The sequence below is a fragment of the Argentina anserina genome, chromosome 4 (genome assembly GCF_933775445.1).
Source record: "Argentina anserina chromosome 4, drPotAnse1.1, whole genome shotgun sequence".
Classification (NCBI taxonomy): domain Eukaryota; kingdom Viridiplantae; phylum Streptophyta; class Magnoliopsida; order Rosales; family Rosaceae; genus Argentina; species Argentina anserina.
The window spans coordinates 19,923,132-19,935,331 of record NC_065875.1 but is presented as its reverse complement, the minus strand read 5'-3'; the positions used below and the strand labels follow the sequence as shown (position 1 = coordinate 19,935,331).

Sequence of the window (12,200 nt, the reverse complement as noted above, 5' to 3'; positions counted from 1 at the left end):
TAGTCAGTATTTGAAATCTACGGCAACAAGTTACATATAATATTCCTACTAAAACCAATGGCATTATTGAAATGAAAGAAATTTACTTTCAGTCCACAAACTCTTGTGGCAAGGTCGTTCAATGTAGTACAAAGACTCAGAAAACTATCAATGTGATAACTAAACTCACAATTCACTATCAACGTGATGCCTCGAATCATTTTCCATCACATTACTATTAGTTTCATCACGTGTCGAGCACATGCCTTTTAAAAAACTTCATCATTAGTCCTCGAACTCTTGTAGCAAGGCCAAAGTGATACTTAAATTTAGAAAACTATCAATTTGATACTCAAACTAAGAATTCCCAATCAACTTGATGCTAGACTAATTTCCGGCACGTCACGGTTTGATTTGTCACGTGTCGCGCATGTGCCTCTTAAAAAAGGTCAACATGACAGCTGATGGAGAAGTATGCGACCCCACTCGCCGCCTGCTCGCCCCTCTGTTGTAAAACCTTATCTACCGTCATCAACCCATTCTAGCCTGTTAACTTCAACGCCAAGATCTGTACCACCCCTTCTACAATCAATGCAGCCACTTCCCTCCTCACTACTCTCTCATCTTTGAGATCAACCATCTTGGCAATCTCTACCCACAATACACCACCATCCAGTACTCCCTCCTCGTCGACTAATCATGCCTCCACCTGTTGTCGGTGGTCTTCTTATTCTTCCTCAAGACCAGTCGACGATGCTGGTGGCGAGTGAGATCATGCACTTCCTTATCAAATGTCATATTTACCCTTTTTTTAAGGGGTACGTGACGAGAAGTGACACAACAGACGGTGAGATACCAAAAAATGGTTATTGACATTATGTTGATAGGGAATTCTTAGTTTGGATATCACATTGATAGTTTTCTAAGTTTAGGTATCACTTTGGCATTTGCCACGAGAGTTTAGAGACTAATGATGATTTTTTTATGTTAAAATATAAATTTCATTAAATAATCTAGTACCAACTCTAAGACTTGAACACTCCAAGTATATTCTATCGCAACCAAACAAAACTAGAAGAAGATGATGAGAAATGAAATAAAGAATTTAGTAATGTCAACTTCGATGAATGGCATGCTTGGTAGTGACATAAGAAAAACTACATTGTAGTTTACACGAATATATGCCTTCAAGATTGGTGAGGATCAGTCGGTTGCTATATATAATTGCTGACTACAAATTAATCAAAGAAGTTTATGTCAAGTTTATAAACTATATAGAGCAACAGCAAGCATGTTAAACACCTTTTAATTTGTGGATTGGATCGCCCTAAACTCGTATATATAATCGAAATCTGTTGAAAGATCCTTTGGTATAAATTTAATAATAATTCAATGGCACGCCATCCTCTCTCATGCATTTACCGTTTCCTTCACGTACGTGCCCTAGAAAAAATACGAGCATGCCATCATCGATAATCATTTGAATAAAAGAATTCGAACTAATTAATCCGCCAAATGATTTGATTAAACAACTCAATTACGCTTCTATCGAGCTTACAATTAACATGGTCACCAGTGGCGGCCAACCGTCAACGTTTTCACCAACCTGCGCGTACCAGAGCATCGTATGCGGTAGCTCGATCTTCCGGTAACATTCCTAGCTCCAGCTACTAGTTAGCCAGTAACCTCCCATACTACTCATGGTTTAGACGTCTAAACTATAACTAATATAAAACTATAGATCAGATCTATCTAATAGACCTCCAAGTCTAATGATATAATATCCGGTAACTATCTGAGATTGTGGAGTATATATTTTTACTGTCAGTATCATTCATTGTTAATTTATGCATTCTGAAGATTTTTATACCGGCTTGAATTGGTATTTCAATGATCCAATGTGCACCCCTTTGGTATGGTAAGTTGGTAACCAGTATGTATAGTAGTATTTTAAATTAACATTAAGTAAACTCAGCTGGTAATTAAAAGAAATGTAAGAATGTAGTATATATAGGATGGCAGACCGGGCTTGCTTAGTTCTAACAGACCACAACCACTTAGGACTCGTCAACGGCCGAATATTTTTACAAATATAAAAATTCAAGTATGCCCACCTAAAACGGGTTTTGTGGGATTTTACGAGCCGGGTCTTACGAGCTTGTATTAGAAAAAAAAATTTAATTTAAGGGTTTGAAATAATAAAAAAATTATTAGAAAACATTCTAAAAATAAAGTCACAAATAAATTATAGTTTCAAAATATTGTTGATCGACACCAGTAGATGTGATCGATATATATATTTAGGGACCCTGTAAAAATTTCATCCATTTTGAACATGGTTTGACCGTCCGTACATACGGTCAAAAAAAAAAGCGTTTTGACATAATAAATCTCATTGCCCGGTGTTTTGCTAAATGAGTTTCCTCGTTGCAACCACTCACGATCGGTGACAAAAAATAGATGATTTTCAAATATGTAAACAGTTTTCCGCATTCGCATCTTGGTAATGGGTCACCCCTTAGGGCATATTAGTATTGTTTTTGGTTTACCGGAAATTCCGACGGTCAAGGTTCGAATTGGATGAAATTTAAAAATGGTCACTAAATATATATACCGATCACATCGGATGGTGTCGATCGATTCCAAGAAGTTTCATTCATATAGTTATTTCTGTAACGGCCCCAAAATTTCGAGCTTAAAAACTCAAAATTCTAAAGTCGTTAAACACAAATAATCTCAATAAAATCGAAATCATTAAAGTGTCACAGCGGATCAATTCTGAGTTCTCAATACAACTCAAACAAACCAAATATTACAACCCAAATTTATAATCCATACATAAAATGGAAATGTAATAATCCTCACAAATCACTCACAAATCTCACAAATAAAATCACACCAATTCTCACACACAAATCCACGCTAAAACCTCACCACAAGTAGGATACGAACGACTTCGACCCTCCGGAGTCGTCGCTCAATCTCCACTAATCAGCACCTGCAGAGTTATCCCCTACACCATCGGATTGGTGCACCGGGATTGTAAACACAAACCCGGTAAGCTTTACAGCTCGTATGAGTAAAATGAAAATAAAACTCGCATATTAATGCATATACGAAAATCCACAAATCAAACAAATATAAATGCACTCATGTGTCAATGGACGGCCCATCTGGTTGTCCCAAAGAAATATGAAAGGAAGCTCTCATGAGAAATTAAGTAACCCTTCTGGTTACCCAAATGCATTTATAATACGGGTACCAAGAACGCTAGTACACATCTGTTACCTCTCTCGTAATACACCGCCGATATTGGGTAACCACCCGCTACCCAACATCCAAAACAATCTGAGTACCCATGAGCAGATAACCACCCGTTACCTCACATGCAGTACTAAGGCAGACAGACTAGAGCTCTAACTGTATTGTAACTTTCGCCCGGCCAAAGGCTAGGTTCCGACTTGTCAAACACGTACAATAATCTCACATCATATTGTACCAATCACGTCCGAAGACAATTCACATTTTAACAATCTCAATGTTAAAATCACGTACAATAATCTCACATCATATTGTACAAATCAAAATCACCCTAAAATCATAACAGTATATTATATAACAAACTATATATATATATATATATATACCTATTTATTTACCATTTATACGATATATATATATATAATTCATTATATCTTATACATGTCATAATTTATAAACACGTCTGAAGACAAATCGTTTAACAATTTCAATATTAAACTCATATACTTGTCATCAAATTGACCTAATCCAGATGAATTCATAACAGTATACAATATAGCAAATTATATATATATGTACTTATTACCATTTATCACAATATATATAGAATCCATTATATTGTATACATGTTGTATTTCAATAATAAAAACTCTTGCAAATATCTTAGAATCACCGCAAGAGTAGATTCGTAAATGTGTGAGATTTTACTCACCTTATCGAGTCGAGCGTAATCACACAATTTCCGAAAAAAATTCATTTCCTCACTTTATATATCACCTTGAAAAGATAAGAAAAGAATTTAGAATCGTTTCGTAAACCTTTAAATGCCGAAACAGTAATAATCGGTTACTGTTCAGCATTTTTTGGTTTTACGAAGTTATTGTTCACTGTTACTGTACAAATACACAATAATACGTATTTCTGTACGTGTACATACTGTTTATGTATTTCTGTACGTATACGTACTGTTTTATGTATTTCTGTACGTATACGTACTATTTACGTATTTTTGTACGTATACATACTATTCAAAAGTAAATACAATCTCAGTAAATAAAATTTACCAAGTTACCTTTTACAATTTACCTTTTTACAATTACTGAAAGTAAATTATATTTACATTTACCGTAGATAAAATTTAATTTACATTTACCGTACGTAAATAAAATTTAATTTACATTTACCGTACGTAAATAAAATTTACATTTACATTTACCGTATTTAAGTAAATTACGAAAATACCCTTCTCGGAATCACTGTTCACGCTACCGCATGTGGCGGCGCGTGGGGTACACGCGCCACCCGCCGGCAGGCTGAGCGTGGGGCTCACGCGCCAACGCCACCAACGGCGCGTGTCACGCCACCGCCGCCACAAAATCCTCCCTTTTCCTTCCTCTTTCCTTCCCACGGCCTCACGCCGTCTCCCACCTCCTCCACGCACCCATACGCGCCACCCATAGCGGCGGCATCTTCCCCAAAACCCTCTCTCTCCGATCTCCTCTACAACTCAATCAATCCAACCAACAAGCATCACAATATCTAATTAGATGGAAACCTCACCTATTCCGAGCCTTGGGAACGCCGGAGCTCGTCGGAGAGTCCGAACCGATTGGGTTCGGCCCTTGCGAATCGCGTCGAAGCTTCGTGGTGGCGCGGGAGACCGTGGCTTGCTCGGAGGGGGACTGGGTCGAGCTTGCGAGGGTGCTGGTGTCGGCGGTGAAGGTCACGTCGGCCTGGAGGCGGCGGATCGATGGCGGCGTTTATGAGGAGGGAGAGAGTTTCGGGGACGAAGAGAGAGAAGGGGGAGAAAGAAAAGAGGGAGGCGGAGAGAAACTGAGGGGTTTCCTGTTATGGAAACCCTAGTTGAAAAAAAAATTCCTTTTTATACTAGTTTCCAAATCGGAAACTAACTTCCGACGTGAATAACTTTTATGTACGATGTCCGTTTCGAACGCGTCACATACTCACGTAACGTTTTTCTTATTAAACGTTCCGAGAACGTTTCTGTTTCCGTTCTGTAAAGTTGCAAACAATTATATTCATTGAAACTGAAATTCATAACTTTATAGAATTCAAATTAAATCAAATAATGTATTGAAATTTAGGGTTATTACAATTTCATAATGCGATAGTTTTATTCTAAACCTAATATAAAGGTTATGATACATTAGTGGACACTTAGGCAATCGCCAACTCCAGTTCGAAATATGGCCAATCGACACCAGCAGATGTGATCGTTATATATATTTAGGGACCCTGTAAAAATTTCGTCCATTTTGGACATGGTTTGACCATTTGTACCTACGGTTAACCAAAAAAGAGACGTTTTGACATATTGAAACCTCATTGACCGGGGCTTTGCTAAATGGATTTTCTCAGTGCGACTATGCACGATAGGTAACAAAAATTAGGTGATTTTAAGATATGCAAATGGCTTTCGGCGTTTGCATCTTTGTAATGGGTCCTCCCTTAAGAGCATATTAGTGGTGTTTTCGGTTTACCGAAAATTATGACGGTCAAACGAGATCCGAATTGGATGAAATTTTTACAGTGTCACTAAATATATATACCGATCACATCAGCTAGTGTCGATTGATCCCGAAAAGTTTCTTTCATATAGTCGCTTCATAATGCGATAGTTTTATTATAAACCTAATATAAAAGTTATGATACATTAGTGGACACTTCGGTCATTGATAACTCCACTTCGAAATATGGTCGATCAACACCAACATATGTGATTAGTATATATATTTAGGGAACCATAAAAATTTCGACAGTAAGACGAGGTCCGAATTAGATGAAATTTTTACAGGGTCACTAAATATATATACCGATCATATCGGCTGGTGTTGATCGATTCCGAGAAGTTTCATTCATATACTTGCTTCATAATACAATAGTTTCCTTTATCTTTCCTATCGTGACAACTCTGAATCTAATAAAATATGTATGTATAATATTTTATTATTTAACGGGTTTTTACGGGCTTGACCTTGCTAGCTTTTGGTGGGCCGGGCCGGGTTTCACCCCTCTAATCTAAGCTCGACCCTCTACCCACGGAAGCGGGCTTTGGCGGGCTTTCTCACGGGCCGAGCCGGGTAAAAGCCCATCGGGCTTGCGGACCTCCGCGGGCTTTTCGGATCCGCGGGCTAAATGATGAGGCGAACCACTCATGTGCTGTCACACATTCTTTTAAATTTAAAAGATTTTCAATGTTGTTTGAAAGAGATAATGAAGAAAGAGTCTTTAACCCAAACATGAGTGGGCCGGGCCGGGTTTCACACCTCTAATCTAAGCTCGACCCTCTACCCACGGAAGCGGGTTTTGGCGGGTTTTCTCGCGGGCCGAGCCGGGTAAAAGCCAATTGGGCTTGCGGGCCTCCGCGGGCTTTTCGAATCCGCGGGCTAAATGATGAGGCGAACCACTCATGTGATGTCACACATCCTTTTAAATTTAAAAGATTTTCAATGTTGTTTGAAAGAGATAATGGAGAAAGTGTCTTTAACCCAAACACTTCAATAGTTCAACCAACTCTCCCCTTCATTCTCCGTTATTATTTCCAGAAGTCCATCTTTCATTAGTTCAATATAACTTCAAAATTTCTATGTTGCTTGTGAAAGGCACAAATTACTACTGTCTTGAGTCAATCTCCAACGTCTCATGTACAGTCTTCATCAACCAATTAAAGGACTGTTTGATCCAAAAAAATATACAAATTTTCAATCAGGGTTGAATTGAGATATGTACTGTACAAGCAATTTCAACTTGAACCCAATAAAACCCAGTTCCGGTTATCTATGTAATTGAATTTTGTTTTCTAAAATTGAGTTGAGATAGAAGTTGGTACTTGAATGAACCAAAAAGCTCCAGTGTCGACAACGACACCATGGTGGTGGCCCTGAGTAGATGGATGGTGGCTTGAAAAGTTAAAGAGATGGCTGGATGCAGATACATTCTTCGATTTACTGAGAAGAATGCAGCTTGGATGCTAGAATTGGATAAAGTGTTTGGGTTAACTTAACCCAACCTCTTCATTATCATGTTTAACAGCAATAAAAGATCCCGAACTTAAAAATAGAAAACGTGTCATTACATGAATGGTTGTGGTTGTTGAGAATATAAATCCCACATTGAGAATTGGAACCTAGCCTGTGGGTTTATAAGGGTTTAGGTCACTTCATCCATTGCCAATTGGTTTTGGATGTGAACCTCAGATAACTTTATCATGGTATCAGAGCGGGTTACCCACGTCCACGTGTGAAGCCTAAATGGCAACACGGACTTCACGTCACCCAAAATGTTGTCCACGTGTATGGCTTGAAAATTCGCCACACGTGCGGGGCGTGTTGAGAATATAAATCCCACATTGGGAATTAGAACCTAGCATGTGGGTTTATAAGGGTTTGAGCCACTCCATCCATTGTCAATTAGTTTTGGATATGAACCCCAGATCACTTTATCAGTGGTCCGGTTTTTTCCATATATATACTCAATAACTCGGATAACTCGATCCATCAGGTGGCACGTAAAAACCATCCTACCTAATTACCTATAAATCTATCTAACCAGGACCCAGCAATATTGAATAATCAGTAAATTAATTGTCTACTTCACGTACGTAATTAGGTGGACAACTAATTTAAGTTAATTAAAGAAAAATAGTATTTCTATTTTGATGTTGTAATTGTTTGCACTTTAGCAAGAAGTCAATTAACGTATACGTAGCATTCAAGATTTCATACCACCCAATAGTTGATGTACGCTCATATATGTAGGCCTATAGCTACGTCCTCAACGTAACTCATTGATCATCTTATGATCTTATCTGCTGCTGATTTCAGATCACAAGAAAGATTACTTACATGACAACCTTAGATCTTAAATGTATCATTAATCAATCGGTTCCTATAATGCAATTCATCTCATTATATATGTTATTATGTTTTGCCGAGAAATGAGATGCCAATGCAAGATGATATTGTCTAACATATATACCTCATCTTTGTTCTTTAGATATACTCTAAAAATTTCATAGCGATTTGAGAACTCCATCTATTAACATTAAGTTAACCCATGGCACTTACAAACGAAAATAAATATTCATAACCAAGTATAAGTTCAGTATAATATATCACAAACTTTGTCCTGCTTAATTAGTGTTTTTACTCTCCCATTAGCCCATCCTAGTTGCAGGACTAAAGTCTAAAGCCAACTTAATTAAATCCCAGAAATCATGTACATAAACCAAACAGATACATATTAACCCAAGCTTGAGCGGAGATACATATATGATCATAGATTCATAGATATAAATTAGCTAGCTAGAATTGATTAAAGACAACCAAACGAGACGGGCTGAGAAGATGATAAGATCCATGGCGCTTAGCAAATCCACAGCCTCGAGGAGCCTTCTCATCAGCACCACCGCAATCCTCCATTTCCAGTAACACCTTGTAGAAAACTTGAACGCCACATGGAAGCACGAGAGGACCTTTACTATGGTACCCGAATTCTGACTCGGCTTCTTCAAGCAGCAACTTGAAGAGGGGATGGTTGGCGTACTCGGTTTTCACCACAAACCTTTGCTTTTCAGGTCCAACGTAAACGGAGAAGCAGCCTTCTGGTGCAACCTGGCGACGGTGACGAAGACGAGCATCATCATCCGTCGTGGAAAGGACGATGTTCGGGCAGGACATGCTCTTCTTTGTAAGAGCAGGCACGGCCGCAGAGGAAGTACTCTTGCGGCCGATGGATTTGCATCGCTCCCATGTTTTCGTGATCAAGCCTTGCTTACCTTTCCCCTTCATTACTTACAGAGAATAATGACTACGACAAAGAAGAAAAGAAGAAGAAAAAGAAGTGTGTATAGGAATTTTATTATCAGAAACCACACACAACACCACCCTCCATACTTGTATTATGAACAGAGTGAAGGCTTAATTCAAGGATCAGACCTATCAGGTGGTGTTAACCCCTGTCATAGACCAAATACACCATGACTTTCACCCTCGGCATCATTGTATTACTCATACTTTCTCAATGAAGAAACAAATACATCGTGCAGAAAAAGACCGGATCTGGAGTAATTAAGAACGGGGAATTTATGAATAAGAGGTGGACTGGTGGAGTAGGTGTTTTAGGAAAAGTGTAATGAAGAATGGTGGTAGGAGAAGGATAAAAAGGAAGAGGAAATTGGGTTAAAGCCTCACGAGATCGAAGAGCTGTAGCTCTGTGAAGCCGTAGCTTGCTTTTGCGTCTTTGCTGGGCAAACTCTCCAGCATGGGGAAGAGGTATATATAAAGCCCACATGTATCATAATTTATTCTTTAATTGATCGAACCCTCCACTTGTCTTCAGTTATATGCCAACTTGTCAACGCCAGAGAGCTACCCATTTAACTATGATTCCCGGCCTCTACGGAATTTAAACAAGTTTTGGGTTAACCCTAGTTTTCTGTCCAATGTCGATTTTAGAGATCCGCAATCATAAATTTAATGGGGTTTTACTCTAAATAAATTAATTTCATATTTTACTACATCAAATCGATTTTTACGCACACTCATTTACAATTTATTTAAACAAGTCTTACTTTATATTTTTAGATTTAAACTATTGAGTTTAGATCAATTAATCTTAGCCGTCTAATTTAAGCCAAACTCTCTCTCTCTCTCTCTCTCTCTCTCTCTCTCTCTCTCTCTCTCTCTCTCTCTCTCTCTCTCTCTCTCTCTCTCTCTCTCTCTCTCTCTCTCTCTCTCTCTCTCTCTCTCTCTCTCGTCTTGGGTCTCTGCAATCGTAGAGTTGTTATGGAGTTTCTGTTTTGATTGCATGTTGTTTAGAGAGATTTGGAATTTGGTTTTGGCCGGATTTGTGATCAGAGGTGAGGGGTGCAAACAAAAAAGCAGGGGACGTCACCCATGTGCCGTGGGCTCCGCCAAGCAGATGAGCAAAAGTCCGGGAAAATTTTGCTCCACCGATCGGGCAAGCAAAACTTTCCGGTTGACTGGGCGAACACCAGCTTGCCGGTGCGAGCTCCAAACCGGGTTTGCTCGAGCAAACCCGAGCTACCACCTCCTGCTCGAGCACCACCTCCCCATCTGATTGCCGGTGCATATGCTCTTAGTTATAGAAGGAAGAGGTTCAGCACCTTTGGTGAAGTATTGTGTGGGAGGTTGTTGCCTCATTGTTCCAAAATTCAACTGTTTTGGTCGAAAATTGTTAACCGAGAAGAGAGAAAAGATACGAGAGACAAATTTATGCTAGAGTTGATGAACCAACTCGCGATCATTAGAAAACTGAAGACATTTGATGACATGCATAAAACATTTTAAAAATAAACTAAAATTCCGAAATTTCTAAAATTTTGCTCTAAAAGTCTTTGCGTGTTTCAATTCTTATCAACAATATATTCTAAAATTTTGATCAATAGAACGGTGAAGAACAAACAGAGGCAGGAACAAATTGGTTATTACCTCTCAGAGTGAACATGTTCTATAACTTTTGATAGATAATACCTTAATATGTAACAGAAAGTAATTATCGCTTAAAAATCATTTGAACAACATGGATGATAGGGAGCCATAAAAACTGCTACATACGGTATCTTACAAGTATAATACGCTGTAAGATAAGTATATATTTCTAGCTAGTAAGATGAAACATATGTTATAGATATAGATATAGATATTTAGAGTGACATGAGCAAAGCCTCAAGCTATAGCTAGTTAGTAGCTATGTCACACTGTTGAAATTCTGGCAGCCATCATAAATACAACCAGATCGATCATTTTCCAACTAGTAGAAGTTAATTACCCTATCAATTTATGTGCCAAGTAGCCAATTGGCATACACTAATACAGTATCCTGCTCCAGCTAGCAATTAAAGCTTAATTAAGCAACTAATTAAATCATCAATTCAGCATTTGCCGCGAGTTAATTAAAATCGATCTGTTTATAATTAATACCTCTCATTATTGATTTGTTGAACACCAGCTGACAGACGATCACATTTGGGTTTAGCCTGCATCACGTAGTTCATGCATGTGATGACCTATGATGCACTAGTACCGGTACATAACACGGATATGGATACGTGATAGAGCGTTCTAAGACGTCTATATAATAAATCTTGTAAAATGTTATCGTTAATATAGAATAAGCAGGGATCGTTCAGTCCGTGGAATTGAAGGAAACTCTAAACTTTTAGTGTTAACAAATAATGAGGGGTTTGAGATTGATTATTAACTACTAAAATAAAACCTAAATTATTATTTACATGATCGACTTCTCGTTACCAAACTAAACCAAATTCACCAATGCACCATATATTTACAAGTTTGGTTTTATCATGCATTCTAATTCATCTAATTACATACTTTTAGACACCAATACAATTAGAGCCTTAGGGGAATATCTAATCATGCAAGATTTCTATTGACTTTTAGGTTGACTTAGGGCCTCACCTAAATTGCATGCAATCAAGTTTAACAACACTTAGGGTAGAAATCAAACAAGATTACATTTAAGCACCAAATCTTTGTTGGAGACATGCTTCACGGTGACGTCACTCACCATGTGGTACATGTAAATTTCCAGAATTTCTCACTTTAATTAACACAAACCGAACTTACTTAGTGCATGATTCAATTTGTGTCAATATAGATGATGAAGTTAGCACTCAAATACAATCTTAGGAACTGCATTCAAGCACTAAATTTGTATGCACATATTTGAAAATTGTCTACGAGTAAGTAAACGAAGAGTAGAACACAATAATAGAAATACAAACTTCAATAATTATAAGAACATAGATTCAGCATAATCTCACAAACATATCAAATACAATCTGAAATTTTTGAAACAAATACAAAACCAATATTTCCACATAAACAACAAACTACGATCTTCATAGACAAACAATTGTAGATTAACACAAATAAACGAAACTATAGAGATGAGTT

General features: G+C 37.9%; 1 protein-coding gene across 1 annotated transcript; it reads right to left on the bottom strand.

Annotated features, from left to right (window-relative positions):
- Nucleotides 1-8,348: 8,348 nt before the first annotated feature.
- Nucleotides 8,349-9,496, bottom strand: LOC126789870 (auxin-responsive protein SAUR32-like). Its single transcript, XM_050515938.1, has one exon. The coding sequence runs from the start codon at nt 9,048-9,050 to the stop codon at nt 8,565-8,567; it is 486 nt and encodes a 161-aa protein (XP_050371895.1). The 5' UTR covers nt 9,051-9,496; the 3' UTR covers nt 8,349-8,564.
- Nucleotides 9,497-12,200: the final 2,704 nt, after the last annotated feature.